At 40.5% G+C, this 26,553-nt stretch overlaps 2 protein-coding genes across 6 annotated transcripts in view; one reads left to right on the top strand and one right to left on the bottom strand.

Moving 5' to 3' along the window:
* Window positions 1–26,553, top strand: part of macrod2 (mono-ADP ribosylhydrolase 2) — a 1,284,034-nt gene that overhangs the window by 188,690 nt on the left and 1,068,791 nt on the right. The window lies entirely within an intron of this gene.
* On the bottom strand, window positions 15,374–20,044 carry flrt3 (fibronectin leucine rich transmembrane 3). Of its 2 annotated transcripts, XM_062995784.1 has the most exons (3): window positions 19,700–20,044; window positions 19,167–19,604; window positions 15,374–18,504 (listed from the first exon to the last, which is right to left on the bottom strand). In XM_062995784.1, the coding sequence occupies exon 3, from the start codon at window positions 18,473–18,475 to the stop codon at window positions 16,529–16,531; it is 1,947 nt and encodes a 648-aa protein (XP_062851854.1). In that variant the 5' UTR covers window positions 18,476–18,504; window positions 19,167–19,604; window positions 19,700–20,044; the 3' UTR covers window positions 15,374–16,528. The 2 variants fall into 2 exon arrangements, with proteins under 2 accessions (XP_062851854.1, XP_062851853.1); XM_062995783.1 differs by having other exon boundaries at window positions 19,167–20,044.

Raw genomic sequence — 26,553 nt, 5'->3', positions numbered from 1 at the left:
TATGGGTTCGATCGGGATCCTGGCTGTCACGCTAAGGCAGATGTTGTGGTTACCTTACACGCAGTGAAACATAACACAGAAAGGCTTCTGGACTTTTTCTTCCTCCATTTGGTTTGTGTTGGTCCTGTCTAGAAATCAGAAGTGTGAATGGACAAATGAGGCTGTTGAGAGAGCCAAGTGATAGGTGATGGCTTTTAATGTAATTTCATCAACATTGCAAACACACTTTCTCCCCTTCAAGCATCTGCAGACTATATGTTCTTAATTACTTTCCAACATACACGTTCTGACCAAACGGATGTGGATACCTGGCCACGTACTTATTGAGCATCCCATTCCAAAACCATGAGCATTAATAAGCAGTGAGCTTTCCAGAAAGACTTTGTGAAACTTGACTGTTGGAACTGAATCAGAATCACTTTATTTCGCCAGGTATGTTACACATACAAGGAATTTGCTTTGGTGATACACAATAATACACACAATAGTCAACATAGTAGTACAAACAATACACAATTGTGCCTCTTTAGTTGAAAGAGCACAGATTGGGGCGCCCAGGTGGCGCAGTGGTATATTCCTTCTAGCACACCAGTGCCGAGATTCTGAACTTCTCGGTTTAAAACTCGGCGTTGCCACCGGTCGGCTGAGCGCCATCCAGCAGGCATTAATGGCAGTGCCTGCAGCAGACACGGTTCTGCTAGGGCGGGATGACCGGACTATGTGGGTGGGGTCTTTAAACACTGTGTAAAGACCCTGCTTAGCAGATAGAAAGGCGCCTGTGCAGAGTGCATAGGTGAAAAAGGGTTCCGCAAAGGGCTGCGCACGGGTCGGAGGAGGCGTGAGCAGCAATATACCCACCTCGACTGCAATCAGGGATCCCCCAGCAGCGGAAGACAAATTGACTACACTAAATTGGGAGAAAATGCATAAATAAAATAGAAAAAAAACAGCAGATGAGAAGCTCTGTCTCACAATGTTCAAAGTAATCCTGATGTTGTCCAATGGGGTTGAAGTCAGGGCTCTGTGCAAAACACTGGAGTTCTTTCAAATCAGACCTGTCAGACCTTGACTATGGATCTTGCTTTGTAGATAGAAAAGGCCCTGCCCAACAAGGCTTGAAGCATATTTATTTAATATAAATGATTTTAGGCACGTTAGCAATGGGTGTGGATAAAACACATGAACTTAATAATGAGGTAGGGTGTCTATACTATAGACTATATGCACTATAATGTATGAGGCTTTAAATAAATTAAATAAATACAGTCAGGCATCATGACATAATAATTCATATGAAGCTGTACATTTTCCAATATGAAGAGATGATATTTGCATTTAGCTGCCTACTAGGCTAGCTCACTACTGGACAGTGTTTGAGCTCTACGCTGGCACTGACCTGGTAGTGTCCCCACAACAACAATTAGCAGTGTCTGACAGAAGGAAGGTAGACAAAAATTCTGGCAGACACAACTCACACCATATGGGAAGCCTTGACAGAAGAGTGGACGCCGTATTGCTGCAAAGAGTGCATATGGGACAGCAAGTCGGAAGGGGCAGACAGACTAGATCAGTTTTGAAAAGTGCTAGATGCTTGGGTGGTGCTGTGGTGTAATTCACTAGCCCAGCATTGCTGAAATCTGAGTTTGAATCTCACTTGTGTTATCGACTGGCCGACAGTTGGCTGTGTGTCAGTAAATGGGAGGGACAAAGATTGAGCACGGTTGCCTTATTGCTGCTGCAGATACGGCCTGTTCTGGCCGATTGAGGCACCTTGAGGGGTTTACCTTTCTCTGGCAGGTGAAAAGAAGTGGTCAGTCACAGCGTCCATGTTGGAGGGGGCTCTGATCGCTTGCCCTCCTTGGTCATAGGTGGGGATGGCGGCAGTCAAGTCAAGTGAAATTTATATATGTTTTTACAGTGGACATTGTCTCAAAGCAACCTTATAGAATCCAGGACCAACAGACAGCAGTGAGGAGTAAGGTTGTAAGTGCTGCAAAAAAAGTGCTACAAAGTGAGAAAATATTAAAGCCTTCACTGAAGCTTGTCTTTGGTTTTGTTTGTCCAGGTGCTAAAAAGAACTGAAGCTCAGGTGGCACAGCGGTAAAACAAGCTAGCACACCATAGCTGGGATTTAGAACATATCGTTTCGAATCTCAGCTCTGCCATCCGGCTGGGCGGCTACATAAGCAACGATTGGCTTGTTGTTCATACTGGATAGGACAGCCGGGTAGGGACTCTCATGGCTGATGCAATTTTTCTGCTGACTAAATGATGGTGCCTGCATGGAGACGGGGAAAGAGTGTGTTGATCAGGGTGTGGCTCTCCATACACAAAGCTGATCCACATATGAACTCGCCTAGTGCAGGTGAAAAGATGCAGTCAGCTACTGCACACGTGTGTTAGTTTCGTTATTCTCAATTGGAGCAGGGATTGGTATCATTGGAGAGGAAGCATAATGCACTCAGGCAATTGGACATGCTAAAGTTGGGAGAAAAAGGGAGACAAATGCATAAACACATATACAGTGTATCAAAAAGTGAGTACACCCCTCACATTTCTGCAAATATTTTATTATATCTTTTCATGGGACAACACTATAGAAATAAAACTTGGATATAAGTTAGAGTAGTCAGTGTACAACTTGTATAGCAGTGTAGATTTACTGTCTTCTGAAAATAACTCAACACACAGCCATTAATGTCTAAATGGCTGGCAACATAAGTGAGTACACCCCACAGTGAACATGTCCAAATTGTGCCCAAAGTGTCAATATTTTGTGTGACCACCATTATCATCCAGCACTGCCTTAACCCTCCTGGGCATGGAATTCACCAGAGCTGCACAGGTTGCTACTGGAATCCTCTTCCACTCCTCCATGATGACATCTAACAGTGACAGTAAGGTGTTTAAAAACTCCATCAGCACTGCTGTGTCTTATTCACTCGTACCAGCACAACACACACTAACACACCACCACCATGTGATTGTCACTGCTGTGCTGAGAATGATCAATCACCCAAATAATACCTACTCTGTAGTGGTCCTGTGGGGGGCCTGACCATTAAAGAACAGGGTGAAAGCAGGCTAAAAATGTATGTAGAGAAATAGATGGACTACAGTCAGTAATTGTAGAACTACAAAGTGCTTCTATATGGTAAGTGGAGCTGATTAAATGGACAGTGGGTGTAGAAACAAGGAGGTGGCTTTAATGTTATGGCCTATTAGTGTATATTAAATAACTGTCTGTTTACTGAGAATGTGTTAGATATGGTAGAAGATGTTAAAAAAAAATCAACTAGGCTGTGTGATATTGAGGCAAAGAAGAAGGGACTTAATATTCTTACAGTATTCTCACGCTGTAACACCAGAGCTGGGAGCTAAAGCCTGATCACTGACGAATTTGCTGAGTATGTTCTATATTTTACCTTGAAAAACCTTGCTGCAGGACTAAAAAGACAGTCTTTGTTGCACTCTTCAAAAAACTTTTCCTGTAACAACGAAACTTCAAAGTAAGGAAGTAAATAAGAAGAAAACAGGTAAATTTGATGAAATGGCTACCCTAATGATGCAATGCTTCTGTAGATCTCTGAAATCCCTCAGTTCTGTAATGTCATTATTCGCTTTTATTCACTTGCAGAATGTTCTGCTTTGTGGAAGCTCCTTTTTCAGCAATCAAATTCAATCTTCTCTGGAGCGGCCACATCAAGCTCAGAAAATTCAGGAGCGGGGGATACATAAAAACCATGATTTATGTCATTTTAACAATTTTTCAATTGCGCCTGTGACTGTTTCGAAAATACACAGTAGTAGTTCGAAACATTTACACCGAGACCCAGATTCAATTCGACACTCAGCTTGAGTCAGATGATTAGATCGTGAGCGTACGTGGTGCATCGTGAGACGAGAAACCCGGCGTGAAAGGATGACATAGCATTGTGCTGCAGTTTATCTACAGTATTTACAATGAAATTACAACCCCAAATCAGAAAAAGTTGAGACGGTATGGAAAATGCAAGTAAAATAAAAATGCAGTGTTCCTTACATTTACTTGATTGCAGACAGTTTGAATCCAAGATATTTCATGTTTTATCTGCTCAACTTCATTTCATTTGTTAATATACAGTGTATCACAAAAGTGAGTACACCCCTCACATTTCTGCAGATATTTAAGTATATCTTTTCATGGGACAACACTGACAAAATGACACTTTGACACAATGAAAAGTAGTCTGTGTGCAGCTTATATAACAGTGTAAATTTATTCTTCCCTCAAAATAACTCAATATACAGCCATTAATGTCTAAACCACCGGCAACAAAAGTGAGTACACCCCTTAGTAAAAGTTCCTGAAGTGTCAATATTTTGTGTGGCCACCATTATTTCCCAGAACTGCCTTAACTCTCCTGGGCATGGAGTTTACCAGAGCTTCACAGGTTGCCACTGGAATGCTTTTCCACTCCTCCATGACGACATCACGGAGCTGGCGGATATTCGAGACTTTGCGCTCCTCCACCTTCCGCTTGAGGATGCCCCAAAGATGTTCTATTGGGTTTAGGTCTGGAGACATGCTTGGCCAGTCCATCACCTTTACCCTCAGCCTCTTCAATAAAGCAGTGGTCGTCTTAGAGGTGTGTTTGGAGTCATTATCATGCTGGAACACTGCCCTGCGACCCAGTTTCCGGAGGGAGGGGATCATGCTCTGCTTCAGTGTTTCACAGTACATATTGGAGTTCATGTGTCCCTCAATGAAATGTAACTCCCCAACACCTGCTGCACTCATGCAGCCCCAGACCATGGCATTCCCACCACCATGCTTGACTGTAGGCATGACACACTTATCTTTGTACTCCTCACCTGATTGCCGCCACACATGCTTGAGACCATCTGAACCAAACAAATTAATCTTGGTCTCATCAGACCATAGGACATGGTTCCAGTAATCCATGTCCTTTGTTGACATGTCTTCAGCAAACTGTTTGCGGGCTTTCTTGTGTAGAGACTTCAGAAGAAGCTTCCTTCTGGGGTGACAGCCATGCAGACCAATTTGATGTAGTGTGCGGCGTATGGTCTGAGCACTGACAGGCTGACCCCCCACCTTTTCAATCTGTGCAGCAATGCTGACAGCACTCCTGCGCCTATCTTTCAAAGACAGCAGTTGGATGTGACGCTGAGCACGTGCACTCAGCTTCTTTGGACGACCAACGCGAGGTCTGTTCTGAGTGGACCCTGCTCTTTTAAAACGCTGGATGATCTTGGCCACTGTGCTGCAGCTCAGTTTCAGGGTGTTGGCAATCTTCTTGTAGCCTTGGCCATCTTCATGTAGCGCAACAATTCGTCTTTTAAGATCCTCAGAGAGTTCTTTGCCATGAGGTGCCATGTTGGAACTTTCAGTGACCAGTATAAGAAAGTGTGAGAGCTGTACTACTAAATTGAACACACCTGCTCCCTATGCACACCTGAGACCTAGTAACACTAACAAATCACATGACATTTTGGAGGGAAAATGACAAGCAGTGCTCAATTTGGACATTTAGGGGTGTAGTCTCTTAGGGGTGTACTCACTTTTGTTGCCGGTGGTTTAGACATTAATGGCTGTATATTGAGTTATTTTGAGGGAAGAATAAATTTACACTGTTATATAAGCTGCACACAGACTACTTTTCATTGTGTCAAAGTGTCATTTTGTCAGTGTTGTCCCATGAAAAGATATACTTAAATATCTGCAGAAATGTGAGGGGTGTACTCACTTTTGTGATACACTGTACCTCCATTCCTGCATTTCAGGCCTGTAACACATTTCAAAAAAAGTTGGGACAGAGGCAATTTAGGGCTAGTAATGAGATGAAAAAACGAAAGAATGATGTAATTCCAAACAGGTGATGTCAACAGGTGATTGTAATCATGATTTGGTACAAAAGCAGCATCCAGGAAAGGCTGAGTCTTTGATGAGCAAAGATGATCAGAGGATCTCATGTACCTCAAAGAAAGATTGAAAGGGATTTGCATATTTTTCCCTCTACAGTGCATAATATCATTAAACGATTCAAGAAATCGGGAGGAATTTTGGTGTGTAAAGGACAAGGGCGCAAGCTTAAGCTGAACGCCCGTGATCTTCAATCCCTCAGATGACACTGCATCAAGAACCACCACTCAACAATAGCTGATATAGCCACATGGGTGAGGGCACTACAACACAGAGTTACATGCACAAATGCCACTTAAAACTTGCAAAAAAAGAAGCCTTATGTTAACCATGTCCAGGAGCGACGTCGACTTCTCTGGGCTCAGGGGTATCTAGAATGGACCATCACACAGTGGACATGTGTATTGTGGTCAGATGAATCAGCATTCCAGGTCTTTTTTGAAAAAAATGGACACTGTGTGCTCCGGACCAAAGGCGAACAGGACCATCCAGACTGTTATCAGCAACAAGTCCAAAAGCCAGGGTCTGTCATGATATGGGGCCGTGTCAGTGCACTTGGCAAAGGTCATTTACACTTCTGTGATGGCAGCATTAATGCAGAAAAGTACATTGAGATCTTAGAGCAACAGATACTGCCTTCAAGACTTCATCTGTTCCAGGAACGTCCATGCATTTTTTAACAAGACAATGCAAAACCACATACTGCACACATAAAGGCATGTGGAAGAAGAGTACAGGTACTGGACTGGCCTGCCTGCCTGCAGTCCTGACCTGTCCCCAATAGAGAATGTGTGAAGAATTTTGAAACGTAAAATCCCGTACTGTTGCACAATTTAAGAAGTGTTTGCAGGAAGAATGGGACAAAATAAAACCTGAAACACTAAATCACTTGGTCTCCTCAGTGCCAAAACGTCTTTTAAGTGTGGTGAAAAGGAATGGCAACATTACAAAGTGGTAAATGCTTTACTGTCCCAACTTCTTTGGAATGTGTTGTAGGCCTTACAAGTAAATGTAAGAAACTCTGTTTTTTTATTATTTGCATATTTTTTCATGCTGCCCCAACTTTTTCTGATTTGGGGTTGTAGTTACAATGCTGTATTTTTTTTTTAAATGTAAATATAAAAGCAGTATAGAGCATTCTGGTAGCAATTTTATTTAAATGCTTGTTGCTTTGTTATAGTAGGATTTTTTGTTTAAAGGTGTATTGGGTAGAGTTTTGGCTCTGTGCTTCTCAGTGCTTGCTATTTATCATGGGAGTGTGACGTGTTTGCAGATGTGAGGATAAAAACCTCATGGAGAATTGAAGGCCTCCCGGGGGTGCGTCTATAACAGTGCAAACAGGCCAGTCCAGCTCTGTTTTATTCACAGGCTGTTCTCTTATTCACATGATCCCTCTTGTTTTGATCCAACTGTTTTGACAATTCTGTTTAATCGAGTTTACCAGAGATTAGCATGTCATTTGCAATAGTAGAAACACTTAAATATGAACCAGTGCATCTTTAGGGTAGCCAGATGTTCCAGAACTGAAATCTTGGATCTTTTTTGTATGATGTGCCGCCATGCATTACGTCAAAGTCATAAAACACAGACTGTTAGCATGTACACTATATGGACAAAAGTATTTGGACATCCTATCTAAATATAAAATTCACATGTTTCAGCCACAGCAATTACTAACAGGTGTAATAAATCAATTATATAACTCCAGCGGCCTGCACAGAGCCCTGACCTCAGCCCCACTGGACAGCTTTGGAATGAACTGGAACATCAGACTTTAGTTCATGCACACACTAACATGCACATTGTACCTTTGTATTAGTTCTTCTTTTTCCTTTGTTCTTGTTCAGCTACTGAAGGCTAATAATTTCCTTTTGGATAAATAAAGTATCTGTCTATCTATCTATCTATCTATCTATCCATCCATCCATCCATCCATCCATCCATCCATCCATCCATCCATCCATCCATCCATCCATCCATCCATCCATCCATCCATCCATCTGCCTGCCTGCCTGTCTGTCTATCTACTGTATGTATATGCCTGTCTATTTATCTATCTATCTGTCTGTCTGTCTATCCATTTGTCTGTCTATCTATCTATCTGTCTGTCCGTCCGTCCATCCAGCCATCTATCTATCTGTCTGTCTGTCTGTCCGTCCATCCGTCCGCCTGCCTGTTTATCTATATATGCCTGTCTATCTATCTATCTATCTATCTATCTATCTATCTATCTATCTATCTATCTATCCATCCATCCATCCATCCATCCATCCATCCATCCATCCATCCATCCATCCATCCATCCAGCCAGCCAGCCAGCCAGCCAGCCAGCCAGCCAGCCAGCCAGCCAGCTATCCGTCTATCTATCTATCTGTATGTCTGTCTGACCGTCCGTCCGTCCGTCCATCCGTCCATCCATCCATTAGTTAAGGCTTTCTTGACCAGCATCAATACCCAGCCATACAAATGCTCTTTTCAATAAATATTTACAAATCCCCACAGATACAGTGAGAATCTGTTGTTCTAGCTGAAAAGATCACACAGAGGACACTCTATTTTAATACTATTTGTTTTTGAAATAGGATGCCAAATAAGCTCCTGGTCAGGTGTCCAATTACTTTTGGCCATATAGTGTATTCTCTGTCAGTGAAGGGTGTTCCATGTATAACAATACACTGAGCTATCTTGTAACTCGCAAGCGTAAAAAGTTTTACCATGACTTAAATTTTGAAGAACACTTATCTGTCCCTGGTACCTTAAAATTGCTTGTTTGATTGATTCTGTTTTGTCAGCATCATCCCTAAATGAGCTTTGATGTTTTGTCTCAGAGTGGCAGCGCACACTTTGAGGTCCGATAAATGACACTTTTGCAGCACATAGCACAAACAGCTCGTATGGATTTATTGTTGTTGAATAAATCTATACGAATCTGTGCACTCATGTTGAAATGAACCAACATCCATTTTCGCACATTTAGCTGTTATATTATACTAAGTTTGCACGAACTTACAGCTGACTCACTCCAAACACCTTGATTAGCCTACTTACTTAGCATAAATTACTCCACCTAACTTAACTACTCGCTGCAAGGATCCACCCAATAAGGCGTAGCCCTGAGTTTAAAATATCTCATAAATCAACGTGCTAGGCAAAAATGCCACTCATTGCCAGCATAAGTTGCCAACCACTGTTGTAGATGTTTGCACTTAAACCACTGAGCTAACTACATATCATTGCACTGCTTCTGTTTTGTTCATGGACCTACAAACAAACCTATTTTTTTTAATATTTTTAAAATGATATTGGACAGACTCTGTTTTAATGTTAAGCTTAAGTTAAGTTAAGTTATCAGTGGCAAACCTACACATAGATCCCAAACACATTCAGTACACAGTCATATTAATAAGGGCTGGCACCAATCCGATACTTTGTATCGGAATCAGTCCGATATAGGCTCAAATCACTGGATCAGATATCGGAAGGAAAAAAAAACGTGTAATCCGATACTGTTTCTTAATGTAAATAACACTTAATGTAAATAAGACCATTGTTTGTATGTAAAGCAAATAACACACAAAGATACGTTCCAACAGAGTGGCGTTTATTGCCAGCTCACTCGGCAACTGCCATAACAATGTGCATCTTGATGACATCATTAACATGTGCCACTGATCTACAACTCATCTGCAACAGCCATTCAGAAATTAAAACACACTGATCAACTTTTAGCATTTTAAAAAATCATCTACTACTGTCACATCTAAAAACACTGACTGTTTAAACACTAAAAGTCGCTTTATAAATGATAAATCGCTCACCTGAGATAAAGAAAACCTATCTTGTCTGGCTTGGAGATATCTCACATCTTCAACGATTAATCCATTAGTGTTATAAAATGAAACAAACTACACAAATTCCCTTGTAGCCACAGATGTACTCTTCAAAATCCAGCAGGGTTTAATAGTCTAAAAACGTGACAGAACTTTAACGGAAAATCTCAACTCTGCGTCAATTCTAATTGGTTTATCACGTTTGATTGACATCTACATCTTCCAGTTGTAGACACTTTGGACGACACGCCGTAAAGCGAGATGTGTCACGTTAACAACAGCTTGTGAAACCAAAAATGCTGCTAAATGTTCTGTGTGTAAAAGTTACAATTAAAACAGCAGTTTTAAGTGTGATGTTGTAGGTTCTGTATTTATTCCTTTAGAATATTTATTTCACAGTCTGAGCATTGTTATTTATATAGCTAGTTTAACCATGGTGCATTGAGACATGTATTATTACTGCTTAGTTGTTTAAGAGGAGAAATTATGGTATCGGATTGGTATCGGCAGATAATTTGCAGTATAGGTATTGCTATCAGACATAAAAAAGTGGTATCGAGCCAGCCCTAATATAACTCATAGGTAAAAGGCACATGTAAGTTCTAGCAGCTTCTGGAGTTCTGACCAGTTTCTGAAGTATTTAATGTCATTAATCTTCAGGTAAATACAGACAAAAAAAATCAGGTGGTATTTGAACCTTGAGATTAATTTCCTGAGGATAACATTTCATTCATAACCCATCCACACACGTACACAATCAGTCTTTGTGAAAGCAGAAGGTATGAGGCAGTTGGCATTAGGGAATTTCCATGATCTCATCTGTGAAGATACTTGATGCCTTGAAATGAAGCCAGGTAGCTTTTCTCCAAATAATGCGATTCATTAAATGGTTTGACCAGAATTCTTGTAAAGCTTTAGTTATAACAGGGACAGTGAACTGAGAACAGTGAAATAAAAAAAATGGATAAAAAATAAATAAAGAACAGTGGTACCTTGTAACTCAACGTCCCCTAAACTCTTTGAAACTCAACACACTTTGTTGAGAAATTTGTACCGTTAAACTCAACGTGTACACCTTTAAAAAAAAAAAGATTTATTTAATTTTAAATTAACAGTGAACAGCCGCTTTGTTCAGCACTTGGCTTGAGTGGTGCAGTAAAACGTCATCAAAGTGTGAATATAAGACGAATCTGCATTTGTATAAAATAACTGTCAAATTCAGTCTAAAAGCGACCGCATAAATCTGTGTTTATCTAGATTTTTCTTCTGTTTCACTTTTAAACTTGTGTTACGGCCGCTCAGGTGGTGCAGCGGTAAAAACACACGCTGTTCACCAGAGCTGAGATCTCGAATACATCGTATCGAATCTCGGCTCTGAGCGGCCACATGAACAACGATTGGCCTGTTGTTCAGATAAGGGCGGGATTAAGCCGGATGGGAACTCTCTCTCAGACTAGTGCGATTACGACCTCTGCTGGCTGGTTGGTGGCGCCTGCACGGAGATGGGAAAGGAGTGCGGTAGAGGGTGTGGCTCTCCGTACACAGCACTGTACTGCACTGCATTCAAGTGTAGGTGATAAAATGTTCAATTGCTGTGCACGTGTCGGAGGGGGCGTGGAGCAGCCTCGTTCTCCCCAATCAGGAGCAGGGACCAGCATTAGTGAGAGGATGATTGACGGGCAGAAATTGGATGCGCTAAAGTGGGAAAAAAAGGAAAAAAACAAAAACCTGTGTTACGGCTTGGGGTTACTGGATAAAATAGGGAGGGTTGTGTCAGGAAGGGCATCCGGCATAAAAATTGTGCCAAATCAATGCGGATCATGATCCGCCGAGAGCCAACCCCGCAACCGAACAGGACAAAGGCTGAGGAAGAAGAATTTACGGCTTGGGGTTTTGAGAAATTGTACAATAGTAATTGTTTTTTTTTTTTTTTAGCAAGAGAGTCTAAAACGCATATCGTTAAAAAAAGTTTAATGTGACTTAATGTATTAAAATTATGACATAGAAACACTAAACCTCTTAATTATTACTGCTCATAAGTTCTCTCCACTAATGAAACTCCTCGCTCGTTTTAGTACAATATGTAACGTTAAGCTTTGTGCAACAGTTATTTATTTGAACTGTTTTTAATTGTATTTAAGTGTTTTTATATTATATTTGTGTTATTCTCAGTGTATAAGTGTCAAAAACAACCCCATTATTTTACATGAGCCTAAAATATATGCAGTTCCACGGGACCATGGAACACATTAACAGGTTTCCCATCCTTATGGGAAAAAATACCTTGAAATCAACGCCTTTAAAACTCAACACCACTCCCAGAACCAATTGACGTTGAGTTTCAAGGTACCACTGTATACACAAAAATTGCCAGCTTAATCAGTACACTGTATTGTTTTTTATTTTACAGTCTGACAGTCACCGTTCACTCTGTAAGGTCAAAGTTAATGAAGACTTTTCGTCTGTGCTTAGGTTTACTTGGCCACAAACATATTTAGCAAATATACCAGTACATCATTTATGATTCAGTGTGTTTGATACAATTTATAATCACTAGATCTATATGTCTAAAGTAGTCAAGTGTCTCAAATGTCTAAAAGCTGAATAAATGTTTAGCTAAAGGCTTTCGTGTGACAAAATCTATTTTGCTTAGAGTGCTCAATTAAAAACATATCTTAGTTCAGTAAAAATAATTGCTTTGAATAATGAATAGATTACATAATGTTACCACAATGGCTCTGCCATGCAGCCACTGTTGGGCCCTTGAGCAAGGCCCTTAACCCTCTCTGCTTCAGGAGCGCCGTACAATAGCTGACCCTCCACTCTGACCCCAGCTTCCAAACAAGCTGGGATATGTGAAGAAAGAATTTCATTGTACTGTATACCTGTATATGTATATATGACAAAGGCATTCTATTCTATTATGTTTTTATATGTGTGTTTGTTGTTGTGGCTGTAACACATATATTCAAAAATTAGAAGGGGTGTCCCATTACTTTTGTTTGAATACCTTTGTCCATATGGTGGATCTGGTATTTGTGTAACAATTTATAGGTGAAAGAACGCTTAACAATATTGTCAATTCCTCACATCTGAAATAGTGCTAATAAAAAAGGAAGGGAAGAATTACAAAGCAATTAGGAGAAATCTTGTTTACTGGCCATTTTCAGAGCTCTAAAAAGGATTTCGTTTTGTAGTATTTATAACAACCGTGTAGACCAATTATTGAATGCTGAGCTAATGGTCCCTTTTGATTTATGTGTTGAATGCAGCAGATCTACTTGTAGGTTAGGACGTAGGTGGGTCAGAGGGCCGTTTTAAGAATCACACTTTGCTACTGATCAGTAGCATGGAATAATGTATATAGGGCAGTTGTAGCCTAGCGGTTAAGGCAGCCTTTCTCAACCAGGGTGCCGCGGCACCGGTGCCGTCGAAAATATTCTGATAATGATGGGTCGTTCGCGAACGATCTGATTCTATTGAACGGCTCTTTAAAATAAACAAAAGGAACCGAGTTGCGCCTCTGGTTGCCGCTATATATATTTTTATTTCTGCGCAGTTCAGACTGTAATCCACCCATTCCGCTTCCATCAGTAGAGGGAATCAATCAGTCATAATAAGAGCTGTTTATTGTCGAAATTCAAGTCCGAAAACGGAGAGCGAGAGAGACACACACACACACACAGAGCGCGAGACACACACACACACACACACACACAAACTGATCGTTATTACTACCTCATTACTGTAAATATTATAATTTTTATTATTATTTTGCACTGTTTTTATTAATATTTTATTGTATTTTATATTTTTGCACATGTAACTGTTTTGTATGTATTTGTTCTTTCTTACTGTTATTTTTTATTATTTCTCTCTAACTTGCTTTGGCAATACGAATGTCTTCATTTGTCATGCCAATAAAGCTTCTTTTGAGTTTGAGTTGAGAGAGCTGTAACCGAGCTACAGAGAGAACATGCAGAAAAGAAGCAGTGCTCTTAGTATAATGACAAATAATTGAGAAATAAACTATAAACTTGTTTAATTATGTTAAATCTGATTCGTTCATTCGTTCGTTTTCGAGCCTAACTTACATCAAGAACAAGTACAGGGAGCGACTGAGGGCTCTGGACCAGGGGCTCCATGTCTGCCTCTCATCCATCCCTGCCAGAATAGGGTGATTGTGTGCATCATCCCAGGCTCAGGTTTCCCATTAAAAGTAAGTCACATTTACTCTTCCCTCCCTAAATGACACCTTATGGTGTGTGTGCATGTGTGTGTGTGTGCGTGTGTTAGCAGTCCGAGGGATGCAGAGTGTACGTTTTTTAATACATTTTAGACTGGGGTGAGATTTTGAATACTTTTAAAGGGTGCCGTGACTGAAAAAAGGTTGAGAAACACTGGGTTAAGGTACTGGATTAGTAATCGGAAGGTCACTGGTTCAAGCCCCACCACTGGCAGGTTGCAGCTGTTGGGCCCTTGAGCAAGGCCCTTAACCTTCAATTGCTCACACTATACTGTCACTACTGTAAGTCGCTTTGGATAGAGGCGTCTGCTAAATGCCGAAAATGAAATGAAATAAGTGGTGGCACCAAATTCTGTCATTTTTTATATTTTCATTTTACTAGAAACTTTTATATTTTAATTTTACTAGAAACTATCATCTAAGGCAAGATAATTAGCCTTTTTGCAGCCAGCAATAAAACTGCAGGACTTTTTTGAGCTGTAAAACAACAGTGGCCACATGTGTGACACAGCTGAACCACTGCTGAACCATTAAACACAGATTAAGCTGAAAGCTTTTTTTTATTTGAAGTTGATTTATTTAGGGGTAAAAGCTCAAAGTGTATTTAGGGTTTGTAACTAATTTGCTGCCTGAAGCAATGTAATTAGCTACATGTGTATGTTTTTTTCATCCACATGCACACGTGCTGTTTTGCATGTTTTTGTATAAGTGTGGAAGGCACATTGTGCACATATAGTTCCTGTGCTCCCAGTCAAAGCTGATGTAGTGCCAGACATCCGTCTCTTTGAACGCTGGTTTGTTATTAAACCTAGATCCCATTATAATTGCCAGTCACATAAATCCTTCATTTTAGCTGTTCTTCACAGATTAAAATGATACCTGACAAAAGGTCATGGTATTCAGTACAGTCTTATTGTTCCATATGGTTGAGGGTTATTATTGAGTTTTATATTGAGCACATGCACGTCTGTAAAACTAATATATACCAAAAACTGTCTAAAAGAAAAATATATCATTATGTGTCTGTGTGCTGTGACTTAATAAAGAGGGAATAGGACAAAATAGCAGCAGGGGAGAAATTCTAATGATTCCAATTACCCAGCACTGTATGTATTCATTTTAACACAACAGGTGTTTGGTAGATTTTGGCTCTTATTTTGAAATTAATAACCCTGGCAATTAAGACCAGAAATCTGGATTTTAGTCATCACACAGTAAAGTGTACTAGCAAAGAAAGTGTGTGTAATGAATTCATAATGTATGGAACACTGTGACCTCAATTTCCTTCATAAAATTACCATGCAAATGATCAAGCTACTTAAATACTAACCTCATATGTAATGCAAAAAAGAAAGCTCACTAGAGTCCACCTAGTTGATTTTGTCCACTTTTATTTTGCAATATGACCAATAGTTTATCATATTCAAGTGTGTATGAAAAAGTTAAGTCATTTATTAATTTTTTTTTTAAAAAGCTAAATACAATAAGCATTGTATCAAGGCACGTACAAGACTGGCCAAAGGGCATATATGCACTTTGGTCTTCAGTTGTAAGGAACAATAAACTTTCAGCTGTCACAATGTAAAAGTGGCTTGGAATTTAGAAAACAAAATACAGATAATCATAATAATATAAACAAAAATAACCCACACTCATTTCCAGTAGAAAAGAAACAAACCTTCTTAAACCTAAGCTAAAATCATACTGCCTCGATTGTGTTCCTCTTCAGAGGCAACATTTAGAAGAACAATTGGTACACAGTTAAGGGATTTCCTTAATGTGTGGTTAGAGGAAGAAGTGAATTCTAGAGGCAATGAATAGTAACCTCTGCTTATTTGTGTGCTTTGTTGGTCCCGGACTAGCTAATTTATACAACATGTTACTGGGTTCTGAGTTGTATTGCTAGCTCTCCCAGGAACAAAGGAAGCCAAACATCGCCATGCTCTGAAAATAGCAAAGACTTAAAGCCTGAAAACACTGTTGAAATGTCAACTAAGATCCCTAACAAATTCTCAAGGTTTTCTTATACTGCAACACGTCTATACTTGTCCAACACACATAAGACGAAAAGCTCCTCTACCCGTTGAACTGACTGTGCGCTTTATCCCCATTGGCCACTTTTTTTTGCCTTTTTTTCTGAGAGCGATGTGGTGGAAATTATTAACCTGTGCTTCTAAAAGGTTCTAAACTCTGATTGTTCAACACAGCAATGAAAACCCACTTTCACAGTTGACAAGTCATATCTCAATCGAGCACAAATACTTCTTTTTAATTGGTCTGGAACCTTAAGCAAAGGAAGTACAGTACAAATGACTACAAACCTCTAAAATATAGAATCGCATGTGTCGACAGCGTACACAGAGGACGCAGCGCCGGTCTGCGACTGTAGCCTTGTCTTTAAATATAAATTATATGGCAAATGTACAGAACATTGCTCCTTCAGTCTTTTCAATCCAGTGTTTTTAAAAGACCGGCCAGTCCTAATGTCCATCATTCATAACAAAATGTCTTTTCAATCTGCACACATTATCATGAATGGGAGTGGTCGGAATCTGGTATTCCACTGTCTCTGTAGCTTCTGTTGATACTGTTTTCACTGTGTGAGCTTTTGTAAAGGTTTAAACCGTTTGGAGGAAATATTGTGTGTATCACAAACTCTTCCTTGGTCACGGGCAGGTGACTAATGGGTATCATTTGAAAAGAAGTCTCTCGGATCTCCAAGATGGTGTTGTCTTTTTTCGTTCCAGCCTCTGCGTAGTCATCTTTTCTCCTGCGTCCTTTATTATAAGTGCAATTTCTGGAAAACAAAGAACTATTCCTGTGGACATACCAGCACACCAGTGCTAGCATGATGATGGCCAAAAGTGCCACAGCTCCTCCGATGATAGCAGCTAAAGGCAGGTTAGAATTTTTGTAAGGCTCCTTCTCCTGCTCCCTGTTTAAGGTCGTAGTGGGGTTGTACGCTTTTGAGGAGCCTGTTTCCGTCTCTATGCAAACGGGTGTCTCATCTGACAGGTAAATATTACTGGTTTCCATAGGAACCATGCATATCCGATAAGAAGATTCAGGCTCCAGAGCTGTGAGCAAGTACTCCGTCCTGTCTCCTTGTACGATGGTCTCAGTGATGGAACCAAACGCAGGGCTGTGACCAAGTTTTAACCAGCTGAGCCGCAGCGCAGTCATCGGCTGGGAAACTCTCCAGGATATGTGCACTGTGTCTGGAGTACTGGATTTAACACTTATTGTGATAATCTTATGATTTGGCTGCGTAGTGCTGCGGTAGTTCTTACCAAAGTCTGGCCCCCTAACCACGGGTCTTTTAGTCACATATATAGGCCACTGAGGTCGAGAAGGTGGTAATGTGTTGGAGACTGTGCTCGTCTCAGACGTAGGGGAGACCTCTGTTTCTGAGCAATGAAAGAGCTCTGTAGATAGATCCTTGATAGCCATACCCTTGACCTTATCGGGGCCTTGGCACATGAACCCACGCACATTGACCTTTGAGGGCAGTGAGCGCAACCAGTCCCGCACCCACTTCATCCTGCAATTGCAGTGCCATGGGTTGTTTCGCAGCAGCAGCTGGGTAAGGTTATCTAGGTCATCAAAAACCGCGTTGGGAAGGCTGCTCAATTTGTTGCCTGACAGATCCAGGCGGTACAGCTGTCGCAGAAAAGCAAAGGAACCTACTGGTACCCGGTCTATGTGGTTGTCCTGCAGTTGTAATTTCTCAAGGCTGGTGCCCGGCAGGTTGGCAGGTGGAGATGTGAGGGAGTTCCGTACCAGTGAAAGCTCGGTTAAGTTGACTAAATTCACAAAGGCCATTTCCCCAATGCCCCTGTTGTTCAGGAGATTGCCATCCAGCACCAGGCGCTTCAGATTTATCAGATCTTGCAGTGATGCCTCAGAAATGGATGAAATGCGGTTGTCATCAAAGCGAAGCTCCTCTATGCTCATGGGCAAACCGCTGGGAATGGTGCTGAGGTGATTGCGTGAAAGGAAGAGCAATCTTAAATAGTTGCTGTCTCGGAAGGCTCCCTCTTCTATGCTGACAGCCGACACGGAATTGTCGTCTAAGTGTAATTCCTCGATGAAGGGAATCTGTGCCAAAGAGGCATGGGTAATAGTCCGGATGTTGTTCTCCTGTAAGTGAAGTTCCTTGACGTTCACGGGAAGATTGGTAGGAAACTCATCCAAGTTGTTGCAGTACAGGTAGATCTTTTCCACGTTGTTGAGCCTCCGTAGATCGGCAGGGATACCCGCACTCTTAATTCGGTTGTTTTGCAGAAAGAGGACGGTGGCATCCTCTGGGATGCCTGAAGGAATGGAAGTCAGCTCCCGGTCGTTGCAATAAATGAAAGTCCTGTCACACCGACACTGTTGTGGACAGGAGGCCGAGGTCACCAATGGATTGGCCAGCCCCAGGAGTGCCCCGGCTCTGATGATGAAGACGAAGAAGGACTTGTATTGGCATGCCATTGTTGTGGACTCTGGATCAGGTTTCCTCTCTGAAGGGAAAAAGAAATCAGTAAATGAATCACTTGAGGGCTTTTCTTATGTAAATGAATGTTATATAGGACAAATATTATTAAAAGAAATCAGTGCTGATTTACACAATTAATGAAAATTTTAGCAAAACTGAAGCAAATAGGAGATAAAGATGAAAGTCTCAGAATCTGTCTAAACATAAAACTATGGCATGGATGCCAATGAGTGGTTCTTCAACATTCCTGTGATACACTGGAAAGAAATGCCTGTGTGACTGGTTTTAGTCTTTACTAAGTTCAATGCCGTCAAACTAATTTCTGCATTTCGAAGTGTTTTTTCTTACTAACCGACTGTGCCAGGTGAATAAATTTGAATCCTGCTTATAAACGTCCTTCAAGGACATCTGTAGGATATACAGGGCTTATTTCTAAGAAAATTCAAGATAGTAACTTAGCCACAGTTACGGTTTTGTTCTAGCACTAAGACAATAGCACAAAAGAAAATCATATATAAAAAAATCAATGCATATTTGCACTCATTTATTCTGATCCACAGAATTCTGATCTTCTAACATAGTTTTTCCTGAAAAAAAAAAATGATAATCTTCTTTCCAGCATGTCTTATTAAAAACGAGAACAGTCACTCGGGTAGAACATGGCACAGCTGCCCGTATTTGTCATACCTGATTTAGAAGAGCCAGTTAATCCTCTGATTCCACCCAAAGATCCAGTGATGCCTTAAGCTCTCCTTTCTTCTCTCCCAGAGAGCTTGCTTATACTTTCAGCAGTTTCTTTGGTTCTAACCTGACCCAGTTGGTATTTTCCCAACAGATTCTTGTTTGTTCTGCAGACCTCCTGCTTTGTAGCAGTGTCTACAGTTCATGCCATCAAAGGTTCGGTGCAAAATAAACCTCGAGAAAGAAAACGCCTCCACTTCAAAACAGACCTCAGTCGCTGAGGCGCTCCAGTGCAGGCAGGCATTCAGATCATTAAAAAAAAAAGAAAAAAAAAAAAAGAAGGATGCAGAGAGAACAAAGTCCAGTGCGTGGAGAATCCTTTTACTTCATGTCGCAGAGGCTGTGACCCCTAATTAGACCCTTTTGGAAGTGCGAGAGACTCCTCTGTAGGAAAAAAAATGAATCCTGTGTATCCTTTACCAGACTGGACATGGCATCAAAAGCCCATTGAAATCCAAGAAGGCTCTGTTGCGGTTTACCTGGTAGAGTCAGCCCTGAAACATGTTCCTCAGCTCAAGACAGGAGAATGTATCCGGAAAAAGGTATCCAGCCTGGTGGCTCTGTAGCAGAAGGGGGTTTGCTCAGCCTCGTCTGTGCCGTGATAGCATCTTGCTCCCCCGTTGCTCGCTTTAGGAGCCTGACCTCAGTCAGTCAGATGCTGTTTCATATCCTTTCACAATCATGTCCTCCACAAGTTTCTACAAATAAGAGAGGGAAAATCTGGATTTAGTTAGGTCCGAGTGCACCTACGCAAACATCAGTGTTATTAAAACCAATACCTTAAATCTGAATACATAGTAAAAATCCTACATTGTGTTTTAGTAAATTTGTGCATACTTGTGTTACACATACAAGTACTGCTGGTAGAAATAGCAGATGGTAAAGGAGCCTGAGGTTTGAAAGACCAGGTACCTTTCAAAGTACCTTAATGTATTTCGCCTGTATACAGTGTAGGGATGTGGACTTTTATGTGGACATGTTTATAGGATAATAAACAATACTATAAACAAAAATCCAAAATACTATTTTCCTCCACCACACTAGACTGGGCCACAATTGTTTTCCCTGACCTGTCAGCCTGTGACCCCAACAACCCCTCCCTTCGGTCTTCTCTATGGAGACAAGAAGAAAAGAATGTCTTTGCATTAGAAAAGCTACAGTGCTTAGGGGCCCTGCATTTACCAGGGGCTGCTCTCCTGCTTTACTCCGTTCGTCTTTCAAAGCGGCCAGCATGGGCTCAAAACGAAAATGACATTCAAAAATGAGAGGCTGAGAGGAGTGGAGACATTGAATTGAGATGGAACTTTGAAAAAGCAAATCTTTACTCTTCTGGGGTTCTGAAAGCACTTTACCAGCTGAAGCAAACGATTTCGCCCTGCTCAGAAATGTATTCACTAGCACTCATTCCAGAGTGCTCATGAATATCCAGGAAGGGGTCTCATCCGTGTCACCTCCAGTGACCCTCCAAGCCCCACGCCACCTTGCCAGTTCTGCTGGCCTACTTGCGCACCACAAACTTCCCCCATGCTTGGGGTAAAAATAGGCCTCTCGGCTTGCCAAGCCAAACGATACGCTACATCTTAGTACACAATGCTTTGGGCCCTTGTCCAGATTTGTCCTCAGTGGCCTTTGCATGGTAACCTGTGTTCTGTACAACGCACGGGGGTAAAGCTACAAGCTTATTGGACACTTAACCGATGTAAGCAATGACATGCAGGAGATTAGAGAGCCTTGTAACTCAATTTGTAACTCAATTTGACGTGCCAAATCAAAGCAATGAACTTAATAGATCGGAGTGGGCTTGCGACAGCAGATGGGACCTATTGAACAAGGTATTTTAGTGTGATATTTTTAGGTAAACTGTGAAAACCTTTATACACTGGTGTGAAAATTGTCCGCAGCCTAAATACACATACCACCCCTCCAAACTACACTTCATCAACTAAACAGAGACAACTAAAAATAAGAAATTAGAAGTGATAAAAAATCTAATGTTATTTTTGCATTCACATAGTTTTAAATACTGTCTCCACTTTGCAGTAAAATTCGTCCTGCTACTTTTGTTTACTAAATCGCTTAAAGTGTTTACATTTGAAAATGGCTCATTCTTACTGGACGTTTTAACAGCCGAGAGCAAACTGCTTTGGGCTTGACCTGACTAGCTGGTTGCGTCTCTTTACCTCTAAATGCTCTAAAAGTTTGTCTTGCCGCATTGTTTTCTTCTAGACTAACGTAAGTGCTCAGAATATTTGTTTTGTTTTCTCATTTTGTCTTGGTTTGGCTTTTCTATGTGGTTAAAATTTTTTAACTCCCCCTTCAAACCTTGCGGACCTCTAAAGCTCTCCTTACAGTGGAGGGAATGTTCTGGAAAAGCCTAAGTGATGGACACTTCTCCATATCGGTCTAATAGGCAGTTTATGCTGTCAGGAGATCAGTCAGGCTTTCTTCTGCTCCAATGAACTGTACAAGCAATGTTAAATTGTGCATCTTGGTTAAAAAAAGGAAAGAAAAACCCACCTAACCCAGCACTACTACTCTTTTTTGTTTGCTTTATTCAATCCAGTAATTGTAGAGCTATGTTCATGTGGGTACCTTTAATTATGTAGTTATGATAGGTTTGACATGCACCATTTTACATAAAAAATAGGCAAAGAGTTACATTTGTTTAGATCTCACTAATGTGTAAATGTAAAGTACAAATTATTATTAATATTTTAAGAGTATATTTTAAATAGATTCATTACATTTTTAAACATTACATGCTTATATATAGACACCATGGTTGAGATTAAATCTGTAAATAGTACATGTTACTCTTGCTTATTTAATATGGTTTCATCAATTTATTAAATTGGCAATGTTTAACTAAATTTGTACCATTCTGGTTAGCTTCCACCAACAAAATTAGATAGTCCAAAATAACTCCCTTTTTTCCTTTATTTTCATTTGTATTTTTATTTCGGCTTTAAGAAAACTACTTGGTCTAATGCACGCTTATAGAAATTAAGGTCTTGATCTTGCCAAGGCTTGGGCAAATTTAAAAAGACCAGATCCATTCCTGGCAGGGGCTCAGGCTTATGGAGAGGTGTCTGAGTAGATGGGGTCAGGGGGGTCTCTATCCTTTTGAAAAGACTTTGAAAAGAGAAAACGGTGCATGGCAGCTGCGCTGCTTTTCCCCACTTGGGGGTAGCAGGCGCTTCTGTATCAGGCCTATGTGTAGCACACACTGGCGTACACACAGACTGGTGCTTTAATTACAACATCTGTACCCTTTGCCAGGGTACATAGGGTTGCCGGGTGTGTACAATGGCAGAAAACACACGCTTGATTTATCATCTTGTACATTTTTTGTTTCCATTCTTAATGGAACAAATTGCATCCAGTGTTTGAATAAATGATGAAACTGAATAGATACTAAAACTAATCTTGTTTACTGTCTTGACCTTTTTTTAATAATGAACTCAAGTAATGAACTGTTAACTGTTAGATAAGACTAGAAACAAAATAATCAGCTGTTTGATTTGTACATTTTTAAAAAGGCCCCAAAAGCTGGGTCAAAGGTTGGCTGCTAACACGAGTGGTGAATTTTGTTGGACGACTTTTTTTGTCTGTGACACAAAAACAGTCACAGAGTACTCTGGAGTCCTGAAAGGTCTGACAATTTTGTGCTGAATGGCAGTGAATGTGATGGCCTAGATTGTTCAGCCTCTATGTAATAGCAACAAAAGAGAAGCGAACACACAGCCTGTCTGCTATTATGTTGTTGTTTTTTTTCCACACACTGACTTTTCACCATTAATTATAGAGTCGCTGATTATTATGATCTGTTAATGGGTTTATTTCCTAAATGCGCTGATCTGTTAAATGTGACTGATTTATTTTGTAGCTTGTTGTTTATGTGGCCACGTGACAAGTTGACTTTTCTTCTAATTATATGAAAGAACAGCTCCAGAATTGTCAGCCACTAATTTATGTCTCTTTGCTCACATTTTTTAAATTAGGCCGTTCACGTCTGGGTGGTTTTATTCCTTCATTTTCTAGATGTACTCGCTTCATCAAGTGGTTTTAAAAATGAAACTTTTACATGGGGAGAGAGGAAGATATTGTCATTATTAACTGTGCAATGCTATCATTAGTTTTCCAGTTTTATAGCCCTCTAATCGGATTTAATCAGCTCTAGCTCAGCGCTGCTCTTGCCTGAGCTTGGCTCTTGTTGTTGACACTGCAGAGCAGTTCTTTCAGCCTGGGCTGATCAATGCTTGACAACCACTGTGCAAAATCCTATGTTAGGCAGCTTAACGCTGAGCAGAGGCATTACACATTCTTTAAGTGTGAGGCCACTGCTGCTATCAACCACTAGTTAAAGGCAGCAATACCATATTACAATGCTAGATGTTTTAACCACCTCTTTTAGCAAACTTAAATACCATGTTCGGTTTACAGCCTGGTGTACTCCAAAATAATGATATATTATATTATATATAGAGTAGCCTAAAATAAACAGATATAAAGATGTAAACCAGTCTATGATCTACATATTTATTTTATATAATATAGCCTAAAGTATATCAAGCCATTAGTATGGTAATTATTTTATATAGTACAAAGTAATGTAAAAGAAAAAATACCTAATGCTCTATTGTTTACTATTATTATAGTAAATAATTATTATAGGATCTGTTACATACGATATAGCCTAAAGTATGCCACTATATTAATATGAGATCTATGTTTACATAATATGGCCTAATGTAAAGGAAAAGATTATTCTATACTTTGATATGTAGTTTAGAAAAATAAATACCAAGCAATGTTCCTTTACATAATGCCTAAAATCTAGATATTATAATAGGATCTATTTTATGTCATATACCCTAATGTAAGCCCAGTATATCTAGTAATGAGTTTATTTAAATGCACAATGTATACAAAAGAATTTATAGAATAAGAAATAAAATGGTATAAGCAAATCTTATCACATGACCTATTATGTAAAACATCTATATAATTAGTCTAATGTATATATGCATAGCTTGTATGTACACACCAACACCCATCTATGTTAGTTTAGGATCTTTATGTATAAAATGTAGACTGATGTGATCAAGGTTTATTTTATATGATACAGCCTGTAGTATATAAAGGCATTATAATATAATATAGACTGTAGTATATTAAGACATTATTATGGCATCTTGTTTATGGGATTACCAGAGGTATACCAATATACTGTTCTGGGCTATTATTATAGATTTTATTATACTGCTGATTGGATTATTAATATGTTGCTCGTCTTGTTAGACTTTATTTGCTATTACTTTATGTCTCTTAATGTTACTTTATGGTGTGTTTAAGTTGCATTAACGTCGGTGTTTATAATACAATAACATATTTCAGATCCACACGCCCGACGCGCACCGCAAACATCCATCAGACGCGTTACCAGATCGGGCGCTTTAACTACTTTTAATTTTTTTAATCACAGCATACTGGAAAACTATCTAATAAGTAGCTAATGGTCAAAGTCGCTGTTCGGGAGGGATTCTCCGCGAAATAAGCAAGCAAGCAGTCGAGGATCAGCGTTTGGTGATGTGTTTAAGAAGCCGCGACGCGCAAAACTCGTCGCTTGTGGTGCAGTTTACCCGCTTCAAACCAAAGCCCCGGTAATTGTGGTATAGATATTTTATCAACGCTGGGAATTTGGACTGTGTTTGTCGGACGGACAGTAGAAAAAAGCCTGTATCATATTAAAGGATAGATGATGTTGGAAATGGAAGCTGCCCATTACTGAATAAATCGATCGCACCGTGAAGACAACTCATTCTGTCCATAGAGAGAAAGTAAACTGTCATATATCCAGCTTGTGTTTATTATATATCAAAGTTTATTCCGAACTCTGCTTTATTGTTATTATTATTATAATTATTATTAGTATTACGTTTAGCTTGGATCCGTTTTGCGCTCCAGACAGCCGAGCGCAAACGCGCCTCGCACTAGAAATGCGCATTAAGAACAGAATAATGTTTAGAGTAGCAAACACACTGAAATTGGAACATATACACGAATAGCTTGATTTTTTTAATTTTAATATTATTTATTTATTTGTTTTTTTTTGGTAAACAGCTTTGAGAATATATGTAGATCGTGTGTGCAGTTTTCATCGTGTGTGTTAATGCTGCACGTCTGCATGATCTGCTATTTGCGCTTGATCATCCTCACATAAGGTTATACTAGGGAAATTAGGAAAAGGGATTGACAATCAAATGAAAGCAAACCCATGGCAAAACACTTACCTGCGAAACATAAATTCAGAACGCAAACTCAAAAAAACAGGACAGTATCCGCAAAAAAGTGGCCAGCGCGCAGTACATAAACATATATCCAATGCGGGCTTAGAAATCCAATGGCAGTAAAGCCAGAAGTTGCAGGAGGATAGCGGCGGTGTGAGCTGTGCTGTGTGGTGTTGTGGCCGCACATGTATTCACTCAGGCATTCACGCACGCACACGCACACGCACACACGCAAACAAGCAAGCATGCACGCACAGTCCTTGGCACGAATGAGAGAGAGACTGAGAGGATTCAGCAGCACTGAAGCTCACTAGAAGAAGTGTGAAGTTCCATCTGCCTCCAGCTCTGCTTCAGCCCCGTGCTGATGTCAGCCAAAGGAGGAGCTTCACACTTTCTCCTGCCTCCTCCCCTCTGTCACTCTCTCGCCCCCTTCCATCCTCACTCCCCCCCGCACTCCCCTGTCTCACTCCTATAGCTTAGCTAAGAATTACACAAGCGCACCCATTGGTTTCTCAGCACTAGGGGGAGTAAGAGGAAGGAAGATGACCATTCTCTTGAAGCGCTGTTTTTGGAGTGGACACTTCTTTCAGTGTTCCAAGATGTGTGTGTGTCCTGGAGGAGGCGGATATTTCCACCATTACTGCCACCGTTGCCCAAAACCAACTCAGGTGGACCGGTCATGTTATTCGCATGCCTGACTCTCGCCTCCCAAAACAAGTCCTTTATTCCCAACTAGCTAAAGGGAAACGGGCCCCAGGAGGCCAAAAGAAGAGATTTAAGGATAACATCAGAACAAACTTAAAGAAGTGCCGCATAGAACTTAAAACCTGGGAAGACATGGCAAAAGACAGGGTGACCTGGAGAAACCTTGTCCGTGAGGGTGCGGCACTGTATAACGATGACCTCCGCCATGCTGCACAGGAAAAGAGCAGACTCAGAAAGGAGAGAGCAACGTCCAGACAGGCCAAACCGAAATCCATCACCACTACATTCCCTCGTCCACACTGCACAAGAATAATCGGGTCCAGAATCGGCCTCTACGC

This window comes from Trichomycterus rosablanca, chromosome 5 (assembly GCF_030014385.1).
Source record: "Trichomycterus rosablanca isolate fTriRos1 chromosome 5, fTriRos1.hap1, whole genome shotgun sequence".
Taxonomy (NCBI): Eukaryota; Metazoa; Chordata; class Actinopteri; order Siluriformes; family Trichomycteridae; genus Trichomycterus; species Trichomycterus rosablanca.
Note: the sequence above shows the minus strand (reverse complement) of the source record. Positions and strands in the feature narration are given on the sequence as shown.